We start from the raw sequence: 21084 nt of genomic DNA on the forward strand, positions 1-21084 counted from the left end.
TAACTATTTTACTGTTTAAATTTTAAGAAAAGCAAACTGAATCTAGAAAAAGAAGGACCACACAAGTTCCTGAAACTCTATCTCAATTAAAGATGGGAAGTTTCCTAAAACTACATATGCTTGCATCTCAGCGAGGAAGGCTGGGGTATAAAGAGAGATAAAAAGTCAAAAATAAGAACAACAACAAAAAAACCCAGAGAGTAATGAATGATAATGTATTTTGTTTTGATTTCTTTTTGACCGTTGTAAGTCATTTGAAATATGATCATGCAAACATAGCTAGATTCAATGCAGAGGATAAACTTATGGACCATTTAAAAAAGTTCTGGGTTGTGGCAGTAAACTTATAAGAGCACAGAAGGATACAGTAATATCTGTTGGACAGTGGGCAAACTACCAGTTCCAGGTAGTTACAGTTTAAGATTAGAGACAAATATTTCTTTTCAATGATGTCATACCTTTCTCAGGCTGGCTTTTGATGACTGTGATGATAAAAAAAATGTACTGCAAGAAAGTCAGTAAGATCAGTGTGGAACAGGAAGTGAGAGTGTCAGGGTCCAAACTGATTCCACCGTTTGAGTAGCTGTGCAGTGCTCATCAGGTACGCATACCCCACTGATACATAAGTTTAGTTATTAACAATGGAATAAATATACTATTTTGATTTCATTTTATGTGTATTATTTTTTTCCAATGGTTACTGAGATGGTAGGACATAAATACTAGTTAAATTGTTAGGACCTAACCACATAATTAATGAAATTATTTTAGGTATTTCTTTGGGCATAAGGGCATCATGAAAAAATTACTGAGATGTTGTGTGCCATGGGAGAAAACTTTGGGAGAGCAAGGACCTATTTCATCAGAACACTTAAGACTAGTAAGCCCTTTAGCTATTTATTTATATCATGATTTGAAAGAAATTATTCAGATTTTAAAGATAAAATGAAGAAAGTCTGATTAGGTTTCAGAAATAAAAACAGCTTGAGGCAGTAAAATAAAAATTCTGAAGACAAAAATTCATGTTGAATTAGTAAGCAAAATAATAATTTAAAATAGTCTTACATATATAACATATAATTTAAACATATATCTAAATAATTTAGATTCATATTTTACTTATATTTACCCAGAAGCAATAACTTAGAGTATTATTAATAGATTAACAATTACTTATTAATAATCACTTAAAGCATTTAATAGATGGTATTTTAAATCTCTAAATGTATAATTATGTTATGATTTAAATATTTTACTTTTAATACATTCCATTACATTAATGTTTTATAATTTAATATATAGTTAGCCTCATACCTAATAAAAACAAAAGGATGTTAAAACTATGATTTTCTAAATTAACTGAAGAACATATGCTATATCTGGATATTTCTCTAATCTCTCAGTATCAATTGTAGAATTTGGAGAACAAATAAAAGTAATTATTGCCTTTTACGCATACTACATGTGGATTGGTCAAGAAATATTAAATTTATTCATTCATTCATTCAGAAAAAATATTTTAAGAAACTCAGTACCAGCTAAATGTTGAGGATAAATCCTCCAAAACATGTATAGGCAGTAGTCCATTTCTTCAAGAGTGTTAACATTTATTGACTATACATTTATATATATATGTGTGTGTGTACACACACACACATATATCTCAAAAATAACCAGATTTGATTATTGCTATTACTACTAATAAGGGTTAAAAAATAATCTCTATACCATCACTGTCCAGTAGAATATAATGTGAGCCACATAGGTTATCTGGAATATTATAGTAGTCACACTAAAAATATAAAAATAAATGGGTGAAATTAATTTTTACTGACATATGTTATCTGATCCAGTTTATTAAAATATTATCATTTCACCATGAAGTCAATATAAAAACTGTAATGAGCTATTTTACATTCCTTCTTTATACTGTCTTTGAAATTTGCTATGTAATTCACATATACAGCATATCTCAATTAGGACTAGCCACATTTCAAGTGTTCAACTGTCACATGTGGCAAGCAGCCCCTGTCATGCAAAGTGCAGCTCTATAACTCTTTATTTCAGCAAAACTTCTGTAAAAACTGCATAGGCCACATTCTTGGCACAGAAAAGAATTACCACTTATAAAACCTGTCTATGTCATTCCCTTGATGTTTGTCCTACAGTACAGCACCTCTTTTCATCTTCTAGTCATTACCAAAAAAGTTAACATATTAAAAAAATTATATTTGTACCCCCATTATATTACAGAGACTCACAGGTGCCACTGGTATTTTATTTAATTTTAATTTATTTTTTTATGGTCTATGCAAGCTACTCTATTATGTGCTTAGGGAGCTATAAGGAAAATAAGAAATGGTTCTTGGTAGTTAATGAACTTGCAGCCCATTTGGGAGGATAAAATAAGCAAACGAGTAACTATAATCAAGATACAAATTGTCTTAAGAGATACATAAAGCATCTGGCACTTTGGAGGGAGGGAAGGAGGAAGGAAGGATAACTTCTGACTTTAAGGAACGATTAGAATATGGAAAGACTTCGTGGAGGAAGGCTTCCTGTTATTTTACTTTCGCTTATCACTGACTCTTCATTTTCTGTAGATTGTAGAGTAAAAGCCAGGCATGGCATACAATGTCTTCCAATTTACACTCATTTAGGCTTCTCCTCTATGTCTTACCCCTATATCTTTTGTACACTTATGTCCTAAGCACACAATTTTCTGTTTCTGAGATTTTTTTTCGTGTTGCATTCTTTTCTTCAGATGTTGATTCCTCTATATCATTCTTTATCTATACTTAGATCAGCACTTCTCAAACTTTAAAGGGCATCACACTCACTCGGAGAACTTATTAAAACCCAGGTTGCTTGGTCTCATCGCTGGGGTTTCTGATCTAGAAGGCCTAGGGTAGGATCGAGCACATGCATTCTTAACAAATTCCCAGATGCTGCTGCTGCTGTTGGACTGGGAGCACATTTTAAGAACCAATAGTCTACATAGTATGCAGGGAAAGATTTTATCCATCTTTGGAACTTGGGTACCAATTATGACCCATGACACTGGAGGTGGCATCTAAAAATATCTATGGAAAGTAGAATGAGTTGAAAACCCTAATAATTAGAGTACTTATTAGCAAGGCTGTTGTAAATACCTGACAACATTACGCTTACTGTGATAATCTTCCAAGGAAAACTATTGATGAAGCCCTTTTAGACTGAGCAAGACAGGGTCCCAGGTAGAGGTAGGGAAGCTGACATTCCAGGTAGCAGGAATTAATTTTAAACAGGATAGTGGCCAAATCAGATCACTGTGTCACAGATCAGATAGTTGGAGGATAGATTCAGAGGAAGGAAGAGAGACTGGTGAGTGGAGTGACCAGTAGTGGGTACAGTATTTTGGCAAAAAAGAATAATACTTTACTAAAGGAAAATTGGCAAGTTCAGAGAAGATAGAAAATAATTAGAGACATTAGAAAATTAGAATTCATAAGAATAGGATTCAGTGAATCAAGAGAAAATAAGAGACGATGGTGCTTTTACATTTCTACTTAATTTGGGGGGAGGACAGTGACGTCAAATGCATAAAAAATATCCGGGTGACAGACGTACAGAACTTTAATGTGCTTGGTGTGAAAACTTTGAGTTTGTCATATTTTTAGGTTTTCTGTGTGGAGATACTGAGAAAGGAATCAGAAATGGTATCAGTCTGTAACTCCAGAGACAGGGCATCTCCATGAGGTAATTTGTCAAAATTAACACACAACTGCATGTGGGAAAATGTAGTTGTGCTAAAATTTACTTTGAAATTGAGTCTATCCTTGAACTTATTCCTCATGAAACCTTACGTATTTAGTTTGAAACAAGTCATTTTATGATGCAATGATTACGATCATCCTGCCATTCTTTTTTGCTTCTGAATAAAAGGGGTTTTTACTGACACCTGCTGTGTTTTTATACTTAGCAAAAAAACCTTTGTTTTCTGAAGTCTAGTCAACTTACCCAACCATAGCCTGTCCTTACTATATATCTCATCACATAAAGAAAAAACCTTTATTTAAGCAAAACAAAACAAAAATCCCACCTTTTAATGTACTTATCAACCATGAGGAGAGTTTCTCTATTAATAATCAAATCTATGGCGGGAAAATTACAAATTGCTTACATTGTCATCTGAGTTTATAAAGTTAAAATATTGATTCATGTTTTCTTTTAATTCCTCAGTAATTCTAAAATAATAATGTTAGAAACATCTGTTCTAAACGAAGAGTTGCATCAAGAGAAATTTATTAGTATGGAATTAGGGATAAATTTGAAAATGTTAACGCTCTATTAATGCTCTTCCTTGTTTCTTGTTGTTCTAAATTCTCATTTCTGTGTTCTTTTAACTTTTACTTAAATTACAAACTCTAATGTAATGTATATCATGTAATGTATATCTTGTGTTTCCAAAAAGATACAAAGTTATATTTGATACACAAAGAGGCTCAGATTTATGCAACAAGAAAAAGAACACGAAGCATCAGATACAGTTTCAAGCTCCTGTGATAGTAACTGCTACAATATTTTAAGAGATGTAGAAATACATCATTTCGATATATCTTGATCAGTTATATTCTCAGAAATGGAAACATTTTTTTGTTTGTTTTAGTAGATCATTAGGAAAGGAGAAATCACATGAAAAACACCTTAGGACATGACACTCTGTTTCCTATCTCCTAGTCTGAATAAGGAGCTAGAAAATAAGTAACTCAGAGGTCGCATTGGACACTTCTCACCTTGCTGCTGCTGTGTTTCTTTTTGCTCACTGAGGGCGACCCAGGTTGCCCAGGGCTGGGAACGGAACTGGATCCTGCTGATGTAGGACCTGAATGAACATGAGATCCTTTTTCAACGACAGACGACAGAACCAGTGGTGACTGTTGCAGCGAGACCTTCTGGAGCTCTGCTGCCAACTGCTTAGGATCAACCCCCGGGGATCTCGCTTTATCCACTACAAGAAAAGGAAATGACTTCATATATTTTCGGCTTCATAGGTACATAATACCATGGAATTTATCTGACTTGTGGATGATAAAGTCAATATGTTACTTATAAAACATGTTAAATAAAAAAAAACACGCAGTTGTACTGTTATGAATCAATTTCTAAAGAAATCTAGAAGGCTCAGAGAAAAGTCAAAGAATACTTAATTATAGAAGAATATCGAGATTACTATTACATCTTCAGAAAAATGTTTTTAAATGTTTTAGGTCAACAACTGTATGCATAATAAAATACTCTATTTTACTCACTGGAATTTAATTTGTATGATTGGCTGTTTTTCCTTTTTGAAATCATATCTATTTCTCTAAGGGAGAAATTTCAAAGAACATATTTACATTTACGGATGTATGGAACTTTCTATAGGCCTTGGTCTGTTCTATTTAGTGCAGTGATCCAGACTTAGAAATGCTAGCTATAGCACAGGAAGTGCTCAATAAATATTTGTTGAACAAAGCAATAGTGATATTTTTAATCTTACCAGTGATTTAAATTTACAGACTGTATTTGTTATCTAAGAGATAAATCTACTTCATCATTTACTTATGAAATTATATGTTGAATTTCATTTATTATGAAAGGCAATCAAAAGGTTCAGGAATAAGTGTTCTGAAACCAACTGCTAAAAAAGAACCCAGTATCATCTAAAAATTACATAGGACTCAAAATTAATGGCTCCATGGATTACTTTCAGACAGTGAATTTAATTTTAAAGAATTAACAATATGAACTCACACAGCAAGAATTTCATATGAATTTCTTTAATGGGTTTAACATGTAAATATGTGTTTCCCTAGAATGTGTAGCTACAATGCTTTTGATTTTATGATTATATAAATACATAAACATTTGTCTATAAGTTTCTTTTTGCCTATATCTATGTTTATGTCTATATGTTCATCTACAGCTACATCTGCCTCTACAATTACCTCTCCATTTAAATCTACGTTTTAATCCACATTTGGAAGCAGATTGCTTTCACCTACCAGCTTTTGGTGGTTCATGAAGTTCTAGGTGCTGGGAATTTTCAGAATCTGATAGCATATTGAGGTCCCTAAAAATTAAAACAAAAAAACAATTAAGAAAACTACTGAGGAGGTCTGAGACAAAAGGCCCTTTTCCCCAACTACGCTGAATATTTTTTTCAGTAGGTAAATGAGAAGTGATTAATGATACAAAGCAATTTCGAAGCATGCTCACCCTTCTAAGCAAATACATATTTGCAATGCTGTTAAAAGTCAGCTGATAAAAATGATTATTTAAGGTGAAATCTTTATGGATTAAATATAAGTTCATTTTGAAATACTGTACACATCCATGAAATCTAAATGGGTTTAGGCTTTCATTTAAATGATGCATGTTTCAATAAAAGCATGAAAGGGGACATAATCAGAAACAAAATTAGCTAGATTCTTTCTATGCTTTAGACTTTGATTCTGGACACAAGAAATCTATAAAGTTTGTATTCACTTTATGTTCTAATTACAGGAAATCTTGCTGACTGGCAAAGGTTCCACCTTAACAATTTTAAATTAAAAGAGCCATGAATAGCCAAAAAATGGAAACAAAAAGATGGGGAAAAACTCACAGTCTTACACATATTTCTGCTTCCCCACTTTGCTGACTAATAATACTCTGCACTTCTTCATATGTTTTAGAAGTTAAAGGAACTCCATTCCATTCCAATACTTGCATGCCTAAAACGACAAATTCAAGTGTAAAATAAAAAAGGTGTGCTATGTCTCACCTGGGTCCATTAGGCACAGAAGACACTGCTTTGCATTTAGAAATCAACTCAGCACACCATTTCAGAGAACATCAGTTCAAAGTTCTCCGGAACATTAATACCAAAACCACATGTAGTTTGATGTCATCAACTTACCTGAACATATAAAATACATCTAACACAACATGCAAAATGTTGCTCTTGAAAATCTATTAAATATTATCAAACACATGCATTTTGTTCACACTGCTATAAAAAAGCATTCTTGACTATATATTGCTTAAATCAATTCTGTGTGGGGAAAAAAATAATTGCAATCACGAATATAATTTTTTCATGGGCAACAAGCAACTAGAAGAGTGTAAACTTCCATTCCATTATGGAATAGGAGGGGTAGAAAAAAGTCATTAGGATTTTGTTGTGAAGCTCCCTTTAAGAAACTGTTAAGAAACTGTTAGGGCTTCAACCTTGCTCGAATAAAAAAGATTTCCATGGTGTGTCTTTTTCTTCACTGCATGCAAGAGAGCCCTGAGTAGAAGCAGCAGAAGTGTTATAGAGAGGGCAGCATCATGGGTGTGTGTATGGCCTGGGCAGTAGTATGCCCTGTGCTCAGAAGGGCCCCATGCTTGGTTTCATGCTTTACTGCTGCCATCTTGAAGTTCTTAACACTGTTTGAAAAAGAGCCCTACGTTTTCATTTTGCACTAGGTCCCATAAATTATGTTGCTGGACTGGTTACAGGGCATTTCATGTTTCCTCTCTTTCTAGAAATATAATTTTCATACAAAAAAGTAGTAACATAAGTAATATTTCAATATTTTACATTGTGTTTTTTTTGTCCATTTTATATGAGCTGTCAAATACTTTTGGGTGCGTATTTGGCACGAAGTACATGGTCCTAATATGTAGCTATGTGGGGCTAGATAAAAATTCGATGAAACCATCCAAAGTTACAGTGCCCAGATATTTGTGAATGCTTACCAGCTTCACCTGAGAAACAATACCTGCATGCCATGACTAGGTTATAATTTACATAAAAAGAAATACTTGTTGAACAATTAGGTTTTCAATGAGCTTCACAGATGCCAATGTGAAATTCCCTATTGCTTATTATTGGCTTCCATGGGAAATTCTCAACATGGCATGACTGAGTCTTTAAAAGTTTTAATGATTTTGATATCCACTGGGAAGCATATTACCAGTTGCAAACAAGTAAGGGAAGTTTTACTATTGGGAAATGGCAAAAGAAGTCCATAAAAATGCCCACAATAACACAAACAAGAATGACTTTTCTATAACTTACTCCAAGAAAACGTTATCTTCAGATGGGCCTTAGGTTTATGTCAACAATCCCAGGCTGTTGTACACATAAAATGAGAAAGTCACATAAAAGACAGTGATAATATCCACTGTACTAAAGAAAAATTTAGTACTGAAAGAGGAGAAGCAAACTGAAAACACTTTTTTTTTGAAGTCACAAGAAAGAATATATTTATGAACAGATGATTCTGAAACAAATTAATGGTGTTACAATCCAGAAATTGCATTGTCACTTTTCTGCAGGAGCAAATTCTATGAAAGGAAATAGCTGCATACTCTTCACGCTTCTTCTGTTGAATTTACCTATTCATTTTTCACATCTAAAATAAAGGGGCAAATTTATAAAACATAATTATTCAGTGAAATGAGTAAACACTTCCAGTCGTAAACAAGGAAAACTATTTAGACACATTAATAAAATTGATGAAAAAATACAGATAACTAGGATCTTAACCTAGATGTGTACCTGAGAGCAGGAACTACATGATTTGCTCTGTCCCAAGATACACCAGCTGAACGTCTTTCCCCCTTCTTCAATTTCCCACTAGCACTGATGCAGCACTGCAGTTCAAAAGAGCTGGCCAGTTCTTTTATCCTTTTATTTTTGGTTTCAATGGTGAGTATGAGCTCTATAGGGAATGTGACTACTTGGACATAGCTATTTAATAACTTCCCTTAGCTCCGCCTCCCCAACTTCCTACAAATCCTACAAGAACCCTAGTAAGATAACCAAATGAATAGACAAATCACTCCTTTTAAATTCAGAAGATAGTTTCAGCAGTTGTGAGAATTAAGAATGGTTAAGTATGTGTTTTCAAATTTGACATTTTTGAAAATAATTGTAAAATCCTATAAACTATATTAAATTGCATCTAAAAATTGTTTGATCATACTACACAGAAGTTCACTAAAGCAGTATTTTATCGTTTAATTGATTTGAATGTAAGTATATTCAATCTTACGGAAACTTTTTACTCTGACTTTGGTTTGGAAATAATTCCCGTAAGATAGTGAACACATGAATGGTTTTATCTTCTGTTTAGCATTATGAGCAAACACATTTTCTTTATATTTAAATTATATCAACAAGTATGTTAACCAATTGTTCAAGTTCGAGATTGTACAGATGGCACTTCAATTATATGCCTAGAAAGTGCCTATTCTAATAACTTCTAGTAGGAAAACCAAAATAATTTGAATTATTTTTGAATGTGCAATAGTAATGATGGCATTTGCTTCTCAAAATCTTACACTTAATAGGTTATTAAAAACCAAAAAAAGGCAATAATTAGGTAATTTTTGAATTTTAAAAAATCAGTCACCATAAAATATTCTCAGATATGTGTTTTTATAACTCCTGGGATTACTTAATTTTGCACGCTCCTCAAATTGGCAAAAACTGTTCTAATCTTTATAATACACAACTTCCTGTGTGTTATTTCTTTGACTGTGTTTAATATTTATCACTACTTCAAAAACATCTTCTAGATTGATGTTCTAGAAGGACATCTTCTATTGCATTACCAATCAAAATCTTATAGGTTAAGGTATATTCAAACATATATCACACAAAAGCTCATCATTTTTACTTATTTATTCCACAAATATTTATGTGGCAAGCACTACATAATTCATCACCTTTTTTGATGATCACCACCTTTGTATTTACTATTTTATGCTGTTAGAATAGTTAATAAAAATGATATTCTACCAGAAAAAACAGAAGTATCTTGGCAATTAGTAAAATGAAGACAAATCATAGAGAAGGAAATTCAAAAGTGTTTTTTTTAGGTATATGAAGAAAGCCCAGACTCATAGAGATTAGAAAGTACAAAGTAAAGCAATAATGATGTATTACTTAACTCTCGTCATACTGAGGAAAGTCTAAAAGACAGAAAATACAGTGTGTTGACCAGGATATGGGATTAGGGGACCTTGACTTCAAGGGAGATTATACTTGCTAGGAGGTTGTTCAGTCTTATCCCCACTCTATGACGTGAGAATACTATGACTAAGTCTGGATGAAAAAAACAACTGCTTGTTTACAATTTATAAACATGTAATTGTTTTAATGGGAATGCAGATAAATGCAAGCACTCTGGAGTGCAACGTGGCAGAATTAAGCATGTGTAAAAGCATGTCACAACTATTTCATAGACACATAAGCAGGCAACATCCTTTTAGATATGCTGGTTTTAGTCTTTTGTACACTAGATTAGAGAAGTAAAACATGAGGTTATATGACTTTTCTAACATCACACAATTAGTTAATGGTAATGTAGAAATATGAACTCCAATTAACTGTCTCTCAGGCCAATGCTAGTTTCAATATCAGTAAATTGGAAAACTCACTCAAACTATGCTAACTAAACCTACATCAGAGCCCACCTGAATATAAACAATGTTCAAATATGTAAAACCCGGCACAAAGAACACATGTAATATGTGTAATGCCATTTTCAATTACAATAAAGAAAGATAATTTAGAAAGTGTATTATCTCTATAACAATATTATTTGAAAATTTGGGCATGCAAAAATCGAAGATCTTATTGAACAAACAGAAAGTTGCTATGGGATATATCATTTTATGGTGGGTAAACAATGACAATTAGGAGTGAAAAAAAGCTGATTGGCTTTCACATCTTTCTCCATTCCACTCCCAAGAAAGAAACCAATATCACATTTCTACAGGCACAATGATGGGAAATTATGCTGAGCCCTTCTGGAAGGGAAACTAATGTAGGAAGAATTGCTCAATATCACTAATCATCAGGGAAACACAAATCAAAACCACAATGAGATATCATCTCACACCTGTTAGTATGGCTATACTCCAAAAAAAAAAAAAAAAAAGCCCACAAAAGACAATAGGTGTTGGTAAGGAAGTGAAGAAATTGGAACTCTGATACTCTGGTGGTTGCAATGCAAAATGGTGCAGCCACTAATGGAAAACAGTATGAACTTTCCTAAAAATTAAAAATAGAACTACCACACGATCTAGTAATCCCACATCTTGGTATTTATCCAATAGGACTGAAATCAGGATCTTAAAGAGATATTAACACTACCATGTTCTCTGCAGTGCCATACGCAATAGCCAAAATTGGAAATAACCTAAATATCCATGAACAGATAAACGGATAAAGAAAATATGGTTCATAAATAGTAAGGAATATTATTCAGCCTTTATTGTTCAAGATTTCGGAAATCCTGTAATATGAGGCATGAATGAACCTCGAAAACATTATGCTAAGTGAAATAAACCGGTTACAGGTGAACAAATACTACAGGATTCCATCTACATGAGGTATTTAAAACAGTCAAACTCATGGAGACAAAGAATAGAATGGTGGTTGCCAGGGCCTGGGGGAGGGGGAAATGTGGACTTTCTTATTAACTTGTATAATTCACTTATGCAAGACAAAAGTTTTAGGTATCTGATAAAAAACATTGTGCTTTAGATAACAATACAGTATTGCGCACTTAAAAACCTGTGAAGAGGGTAGATCTCACGTTAAAAGGACTCACCATGATTTTAAAAAGGAAAAATAAAAGAATGTAGGATGAATAAAAGAAATGGGAGGTAGAGAGTTCTATGGAAAAGCTCTCCTCCAACAATGTTGGTTGCAGAGGCAGTAGGAGCAGCGTCCTGCTTGCTTATTTTATCCAGGGAAGATGGCATTACCTCCTAGAAAAATTTCTGTGCTCTGCCACTAGAAAAGTTGACCTTAGATCTGGTGGCTCAACCCAGGCAAAATTACTCTCATGAAAAGTTCGTCACAGTTAAGGGAGACACCCATTCTCAAGGAAGCGTGCTGGCTTGGATACTGCTTTCTGTGGTGTGAGTCAATGTACAGGGGCCCAACCCTCAGTACTCTACAATGGGTAGGACCCTCCCTGGCAATTTCTCCAGTGCTCAGGGGGCAGGCAACATCCAATAATAAATGTGATCCAATTTTTTAGCAGTAGATGAAGGGAAGATTGGAATTGATTACATTTGATTTGCAGAAAAAGTCATGTGTATCTTACCCTCCAGGAGAGATGTTGCAAATTCATGCTTTTTAAACAGAGTTAAGATACGTTGGAGAATATATCTATGATTTGTGGGTCCCATTTGAAGAAAATTATCATGACAGGGTTCTATTTCTATTTCTAATTATAATGACCCCTAAAATAATCTATTACTCCAGGTCAATATTTCCTGGAAGGACTGGTACAGATGCCAAAATCACTCTATGGCTACAGTTAATAGTATTTAGAATTAGATATACTATTTGAAACAGACTAAAATAGAATGCAGCTGAATGAGGCAGAAAAGGGATTATGGGTAGATTAGTAAAATTTTATTGATTTCCCCTCCCCCAAAATAATATAACATGTAGAGATATCCAATCATAGGTATGTGATGCTACCACCTCATTTAAGTAGGTTGAAGTTCATAAATTTATAAACTTTTCTTAGTTTAATTTCCTAATTTATTTTGTTAAAATACTCAGAATAGATGCTTTCTATTGACTTTCTAATTAAATGGCATGAAGAGATTAATATAATTAAATCTAAAGGATATCATGACCAGCTACAGTAACAGATTAATCCAAAATGTACTCATGATTATATAGAGATACAGAGTTGGGTTAAATGGACATAGGAAGCTAGGCTAAATGATACAATTATGCATGGGAAATGCTTGTCTTAATTGGTGCTTCCTCTGCTTTAAGTATTCCTAGTGAACCATCAAGGATTTTAACTTCAATTATGTTCTTAACTTTTTTTTTGATATTCATGTGTTCTGTACTATTCCCTTTCTAAAATTATTTAAATGGATCCCACTATTTAGACAATGGATTTTAATGTAAAATATCAATTTATACTAGGAAAAGCATTTCCTAATAAATACAGGAGACGCCTGAACCAGTGGCAAAATCAACTTCATCTCCACTGAGCATATATGTAAAACGTACAAATTCCATTTCATAACATTCTTTGACAGATAAAATGTGCAGAACTTTGCAATGATTTCTGTGTTGTAATTTTAAATCATGTGCAAAATCAGACAAAAAAGTAAGTTATATTTAAAAAAGTAAGGTTATAAAAAGAAATCTCCCAATGAAAATTTAAGAGCAAAAGGAAAATTCCAATATACTCATTCTAGAGTATAAGAAAATACTTTTTTTTTTTATCATAACCTAAGTACTCATCACTAGAAATATTACAGCATGGTCAATTTCTGTGCATTTAAAATGTAAATATAAAATATATTTATACTTAAAATATAAATATAAAAATGTTTTTATATTTTGCTTATTTTGAGCCAAAGACACTATATAATTATTATGAATGGTATAATCAAGACTAAAAAAATGAACTTTAAACACATAAATTCTTTCATCATTTGAAGACTTAAATAACAGAAATGAAACAGAGAAGTCATTTCAAGGAATAAAAAATCAATAACCATTTTATCACCTTGAGAGAAACTTTTAAAAAATAAAATGAATTATGTGTTGTTACTTCGTAAGAAGTGCCAATATTCTATTATTTACATCATGAAGAAGAATTAGCAAATAATTCACTTTGGCTCCATGGGTGTTCAATATATGAGTGTGATTTGATGGTAGAATTCTATTCAAAAGTTCTCAGTTACTTTCAGTAAACAGAATGTAATTTCTCTCTCTATATATATAATATAGGAACATTATACATATACAACATTATTATATATATACAACATATTACAATAATTGGTTTTCCTATTAATAAACAAGAGTTGTCCAAGAAGACATTTTAACAGCAAAATCTGCGAAATGATAGAGAACAAAACTCAGCTATTTTCCCTCCAGTTCTTTAAAATTCACGTAGAGAAATTATTTCCCCTAACTCAGAAGCAAACATAACAACCACAAAAAATAATGGTAATATATTCTGGATGAATTACACAAAACTTTCAGATATATACTATCTGATTATAAGAAGTCTTTTAGGTTAAAAGGAATAAAATTAGACCTACTTCATTATGTTAATCACACCAACATGGGACTTTGCTTTTTTTTTTATTTTTTACAAAGTCATTTTGACTGCTTTTTCTTATTTATCTTTATAGCAATTCAGTAAAATACGTAGGGTAAATGTAACTATTTCTATTTTTATAGATCTGAAATCTGTTTTTGAAATCATAGTGAATGGTAGTTCAAAAAGCCAGGACTCCTGATTCCTCTAAGTTCAAGAGTATTATTATCATTCTAAGGGCTTCATTTCTGTTTAAAACATACAGAACACCTAATTATAAAATTTTGGCTATGTTTATAGCTAATACCTTAGATTTATGTCCATAATCAATATAAATAAGTGTACTTAATTATGATAACACTCACCATATCAAGTCCACATTTAGTGAGTATGTCAAAGAGAGGACTAGATTTGGGGTCATACCACCAATCAGTTAAAATTTCTGACATGATTTCTCCTACTTAGGATTACGAACATCATGAATACATGCTCAGAAAAAGTACACAAGATTGCAGCTCCAGTCTTGAGCTGAGAAATGAGAGCAGGGGTGGATGAAGATGAGTTTGAATGAATTGGCAGAAGTTACGAAAGGCCTGGTAGATCACACTGAACTCAGGCTTAATTCATTTGATAATGTAAGACACAAGAGGAAAGGTTTACCATAATGAAATTGTCATTTTAATAACAGTCTGCAGTGTGGAGGTTAATGTCAATCTCTTTCATGTTTTCTCTTGACATACTTATATTGTTACATTCAACACACTTTATTTTAAATTATTCATACGTATAATTATCTCCACTGCTGTCTTGTGCATTTCTACATACATAGTACATATGTTTGTTGAATGAATGGAGGAATGAAGGCGGAGACAGACTGGAAGCTGGGCGACTGCTTAAGAAGACAGGAATTCAAAATAGCAACTGACTATACATTTTTACATTTGTAATAGTTTTCAGAAAATACTGTCATGAGGAAAAATATGGGATTGCTGAGAATCAGTTATTTGAGTCAGTGTAATATTTAAATCCATTTTCATAATTCATTAATGCAAACTGCCTAAATACTATAAAATATTGAGAGATTTTACACATTTTTGTTCCTCTCCAATACTTAAGGTTGGGACTTCCCTGGTGGCGCAGTGTAAGAATCTGCCTGCCAATGCAGGGGATACAGGTTTGAGCCCTGGATCAAGAAGATCCCTTATGCCACAGGGCAACTAAGCCCGTGCTCCACCACTATTGAGCCTGCACTCTATAGGGCCAGCAAGACACAACTACTGAGCCCACGTGCTGCAACTGCTTAAGCCCGCACACCTAGAGCCCGTGCTCAACAACGGAAGCCACCACAATGAGAAGCCCTCGCACTGCAACTAAGAGTAGCCCCCACTCGCCACAACTAGAGAAAACCCACACGCAGCAACGAAGACCCGACGCAACCATTAAATAAATAAATAAATAAATAAAATTAAAAAAATAAGGTGATATTGACAGACGTAATTTTCATATATAAAAATGTATTACAGAATGATTTTTCATCATAAACACTAAAAACAGCTGTGGCTCTTGGTGAGATGCAAATTGCAAATGATAGGAATAAAAAGTATTTGAACTGCCATCTACAGAACTACATAATATATGTTTAGGTTGTACGACTTCTAATAAAGAATGTATATTTACTATATTAATTAAAGTAAGACTTAAGACTTGAATGCTAAACGGGTCTATAGGTTTGTTATAGTATGTAGGGATTTAAGTTTTTTAAAAAATGGTGGAATGCCTTTTGGACTACTAAATTTAAGTACTATGTACGGGAACAAATGAATGAACACATTGAGGTCATTTTCACTGAGTTGAAATTTAATATACATGTTGTATTAGTATTTATAGATATATGATACAATATCATTTATCCCCATGTTTCCTGTTCCCATCTTGGTCTGAACAGCCATATTTCATGTCTGGATTATTTCCATAGCTTCCTAACTGCTCTCCTTCCTATTCTTTACTCCTTCAAACTATTCTCCTTACAACATTCAGAGTGATTTTATTTAAACATCATTCAGCTTGTGTCAGCCCAGTGCCTTCTCACTTGGCATTAATAGAAGCTGAAGTCCTTACACTGACCCACAAGATTCTACCTCTGTCATTTCTGTTACTCTGTTACCTCGGTTACTTTCCTGCCTGAAAGTGCTTCTCTCCTCTCTCTCACACCCTCACTCAGTGCCAGCCATACAGGCCTCCTTGGGGTCTTATTGTTCCCAGCATACACCAGGCAGGCTCTTGCTCTGGGCCTCTGCCCCTTTCATTCCTCTGCCTATAATACCAATTACTCCAAGTTCACTCCTTCCTCTCCTTGGGGGCTTTCCTCAATTTGCGCCTTCTCGGTGAGGCCTTCCCCAAGCATCCCATCTAAAATTGCAACTCCACCCTCCTATATGTCATATCTACCCTCCTTGTTATCTCTTTCTCCTTAGCATTTATTATCACTTAGTATGTGATGTTTATAAATACCTTAGTTACTTTTTGTCTCACCTACTAAAATGTATGCTTCATGTTTTCTTTATTTATATTCCAGAGGACAAGAGAGGTTGCTGTATAGAGCATGTATTTACATATACAAACACACACACACACACACACACATATATATATTAGACTTACACACACACACACGCTAGAACTTAGAAAACTCAAGCACCATTGAGTTTTGAGGATCTAGTAAACCTAGAGAGTAAAAGAAAACAAAAATAGCCTAAGAGGAAATAAAAACAATTTTATTTTTCTTGTACCACTCTCAGTGTTTAACTTAGTATATATATGAAAAACCTTTAGTCTGATATGAAAACCTACATTCCCATAGAATAGTCTTTCTGATCCAGCCTTGTCACTACATCTGGAACATAGAAGTACTCCATCACTATATTTATTTATTTTTTTTAATATATATTTTTTTTAATTTTATTTTTTTTGGGGGGGTACATCAGGTTCAATCATCTGTTTTTATACACATATCCCCGTATTCCCTCCCTTCCTTGACTTCCCCCCCATCGAGTCCCCCCCACCCTCCCTGCCCCAGTCCTCTAAGGCATCTTCCATCCTCGAGTTGGACTCCCTTTGTTATACAACAACTTCCCACTGATTATTTTACAGTTGGTAGTATATATATGTCTGTGCTACTCTCTCGCTTCGTCTCAGCTTCCCCTTCACCCCCCGCCCCCTCCCATACCTCGAGTTCTCCAGTCCATTCTCTGTATCTGCATCCTTATTCTTGTCACTGAGTTCATCAGTACCATTTTTAGATTCCGTATATGTGAGTTAGCATACAATATTTGTCCTTCTCTTTCTGACTTACTTCACTATGTATGACAGATTGTAGTTCTATCCACCTCATTACATAGAGCTCCATCTCGGCTCCATCACTATAAATAAATAAAATATGAACTATTTAAAAAAATTAACCAATGAAGAGATAAAAGCATAAAAAGATCTGTTTCAGTTACTGGACAGTTCTTTGCCCTCAAGAGGTTACAGTCTGTTGTTAGACATTCCTGAAAGTTACTTGGAATTCTTTGGAATGGGAGGAGGCATATCTGTAAGCCACATTTAGTTATGGTACTGGTTCTGATAGAAGCCTGCAGAATCAACCAATATATTCTGCATTTCTATATTTCTTTTACTGAAACTAGAAGAAAATATACTTTGTCCAAAAAGTCATTAAATAATGGGGTTTCTTTCCGTAAAGTTACCTTTCTCCTAGTTCTTCAGATTTATTTTATATTTTTACTTATTTAAACCCTGATCAAACTTTTCCCACACAATGAATATCCTCTACCCACTGTCTTTCCAGGCTGTAAGCATATTGAAAGGAAGGTGGAATTATATCATTCTACATCATTCTAGGATATACCTGTAGAGTAGTTACTGAATAAATGTTTTGATCCATTTGTATTCATTATTTCCTGTATTCCTAATATTCTCACCTCTACTCCTTCATAACAACCTTCTTTCGGAACCCCCTTTTTCTCACCTCCATCTACCTTGTCAGTATATTACTACTGCATACCAGCCGGTTCTTACAATTCTGCACTAAGTACCTCAGCGTTCTTCATCAATAAGAAATAACATCTCATTCAGGGATGAACTCAGTTACCGTAAGGCCTGAAGCTTATGCAATTCTAAGAAAAAAGAGAAAATTATGAATACAAAATTGGTACAAGTGAACACTTGTTAAAAGGACAAAAGAAATCACAACAAATTATAAACGTTAAAAAACTGACAAATGCTACAAATATCACAGATGTTTTTCAACTTCTTGGAGCCTTGTAAAGGGCCTGTGCAAGTGAGGAAGGAGCCCTGAGACTTAAGTGTCATGATTTATCCATTATGATCTCATTCTTTCTTTCATCTTAAGTAATTAGTCTCCGTTCTTAATTCTAGTGCTCACATTTCCATTTTATGTAATATACACAACTTAGCACGGCACACATACTACAGTTTTGCTTCCTCTTTCCAAACCTTGGACTATTTATGACTCTTCACAAGCTTCAATCTCTCCCCTGCAGCTCTTCAACAGGTAAAGTCTCTCAAAAGTATGCATTACAAAGCGTTTTGTGGAGGATCCCTTACACTTAATGCTGAACACTCAGTGAGTTTCCGTGATTTGTCAACAGCCACAAAAGGAATTGATGAGAAAGATCGGTCCACACACTGGGAGCCAGATACCTGACATGTGACACCGCCACCATGATTCTGTTCACTAACAAGATAAGCTTTCGGTGACTGACAGACCATGAGAGTTACATAAACAGATTTTCACTGCATGTATGTCCATAGACTTTAACCAGACATGAGGTTAACACATTGTTGATAAGAAGACAAACTTAGAAATCTTTTTAAAAGATTAGCCGAAACTATGGTTTTACAGTGAGAAGGTGATATATTTACATGAGACATGACAATCACTTCAGGCATTATATTTTTAAAAAATTTATTCAGGCCTGATACCTAAAATGATATTCCATTATAGCAGATACCTCTAGCAGATCAATGCTCCCTTACAGAAGGCCTGAACTTTGTAAGATTAACTGTCATCTATGAAAATAATTTTGCCTATCCTTAACAAAATAGCTTTTTTAGCTAGTCTAGTTCTTAATAGTTAACTAAGCACAAGAAATACATTAGCTCCTTTTATACTCACAGTTAACCCTGTGAGATAGTTCTTGAAACCTCCTAATTGAAACATCAACCCTACAGATGAGATAAAAGGAGACTAAGAGAATATAAACAACTTGCCTAACATCATGAAGATGGCACTAATTCAGAGTTTTCTGCCTTTAAGTCTGTGCTTTTTCCATTAGGAATATTCTAAATCCCTGCAGTTCAGAGCTCAGACCTGACCAGGGTCAATTATCTATGCATGTACAGACAGAGAGGACAGAGTTCAAGTTTAAATAGCACATACTCTTCTTACCATCAAAGATCTCCAAAGTAAGTATCATCTTTTCATTACTTCTGTGAAACACTATGCCAAACACTATATTAATGTTATTTTAATACTTAAAAACACTATATTAATGTTTCTGATACAACTTTGCAGCCACTATTATTATCCCAATTTCCCATCTGAGAACACCAAGGTACTAAAAGTTAAACAACTTATCTAGGTAGTAAGTACCAGAGCTCAATCTAAATCCTGACGTGTCTGACTCTAAAAACATTCTCTTTATGTAATGAAGATGCTTAAGCATTGGCTGTTTGAAGATTTGGTATAGCTAGTAAAGAGTATCTAGCATCTTTGCTTACAAAATAACCACTCCAAGTTCATACACACACAAAATGCAGCCTGTTGTGGCATACTGATTAGACAAATCCAGAAATTAAAGAACAGAAACAATTGTTCATCATTAAGTAGTATCACTTGAACATACATATATATTTCAAGATATACCACTCATTGATAAAAGCAATCAAAGTAGGATATGGAGTATTATACATACTAAAAAATGTGTGGAAAACGGCAATTATTTTATTTTCTTGATGTCCCTACTGAAAATATTGACTCAAACATAATTTCCTCTGATAATTTTCAAAATAAATGGATCAAGAAGAGAAATATCTTTCTTTGTCCTGGCAATATAGCTAATTGTTAATATGTAACTATGATATCACTTCATCTTAAAAATAGTATATTACAACCTACCAGTCCAGGTACCCACAATTTATATTTTTCTTCCCAGGAGATAGTTTCCTAAATATTTTTTAGAAAAATCTTTATATTAATAAGAAATGTGTTCTTGTGCCATGTATACCTAACACACTCTCTTGTCGGAGTTCTGAGAAATCTCCTGCTAAGGACCAATCCGTACCTGGTGATCCCCTTGGAACAAGAACAAGGAAGCTCACTCATCTGTGTGGTGTGTTTCTTGGTCTCCAACCTTGATCACTGCCATGCCATCTGTAACATATGCCAAAAAAGCATAAGCAGAAATAGAGACTTTCTTGCCTCAGAACTTTCTCGCCTCAGAACTTTCTCCTTTAAGTCACACAGAAGTGTGTCCTCCACTGGAATTAGCTCTTCTACCATAGACTTCTTCAGGACAGGGAATTCCAGAGGCCAGCTTCTAAAATCAAAACCACCATGGCAAAACACCTAACCTCACCTCCACTCCAATCGCTGATTCTCAAACATAAATCCAACATTTTCTTGCCAGAAACCCTGTCGATTCATCTTTAAGAGGAGCTAGCTAGCTGGATAAATGTCCCCTACATTGAGAGATGACTAGAAACTGAAAACATGGAAATACTCATGAATTAAAATTTATGCCACAGGTACATTTCCTCACAGAATAGCATATGGACAAATTACGATAAACTTATTTCTTTATAGGCCTAGTGGCTGGCAGGAACTAATTTTCCATATCGCTCTGGCTAAATCCATAAGCAAACATTGGATATCATTGGTTTTAACTTTTTGCTCTCCTAGTCTGTGTTC

The 21084-nt window shown here is 33.9% G+C and overlaps 1 protein-coding gene across 1 annotated transcript in view; it reads right to left on the reverse strand.

Moving 5' to 3' along the window:
• PCLO (piccolo presynaptic cytomatrix protein) overlaps nucleotides 1–21084 on the reverse strand; it is a 375075-nt gene that overhangs the window by 77071 nt on the left and 276920 nt on the right. The window contains exons 12-14 of the mRNA XM_057731959.1: nucleotides 6629–6737; nucleotides 6027–6094; nucleotides 4776–4990 (exon numbers count right to left, since the gene is read on the reverse strand). Of these exons, the coding sequence (XP_057587942.1) occupies nucleotides 4776–4990; nucleotides 6027–6094; nucleotides 6629–6737 (392 nt within the window). The remainder of the gene's footprint in view (nucleotides 1–4775; nucleotides 4991–6026; nucleotides 6095–6628; nucleotides 6738–21084) is intronic.

This window comes from Hippopotamus amphibius, chromosome 4 (assembly GCF_030028045.1).
Source record: "Hippopotamus amphibius kiboko isolate mHipAmp2 chromosome 4, mHipAmp2.hap2, whole genome shotgun sequence".
Lineage (NCBI taxonomy): Eukaryota > Metazoa > Chordata > Mammalia > Artiodactyla > Hippopotamidae > Hippopotamus > Hippopotamus amphibius.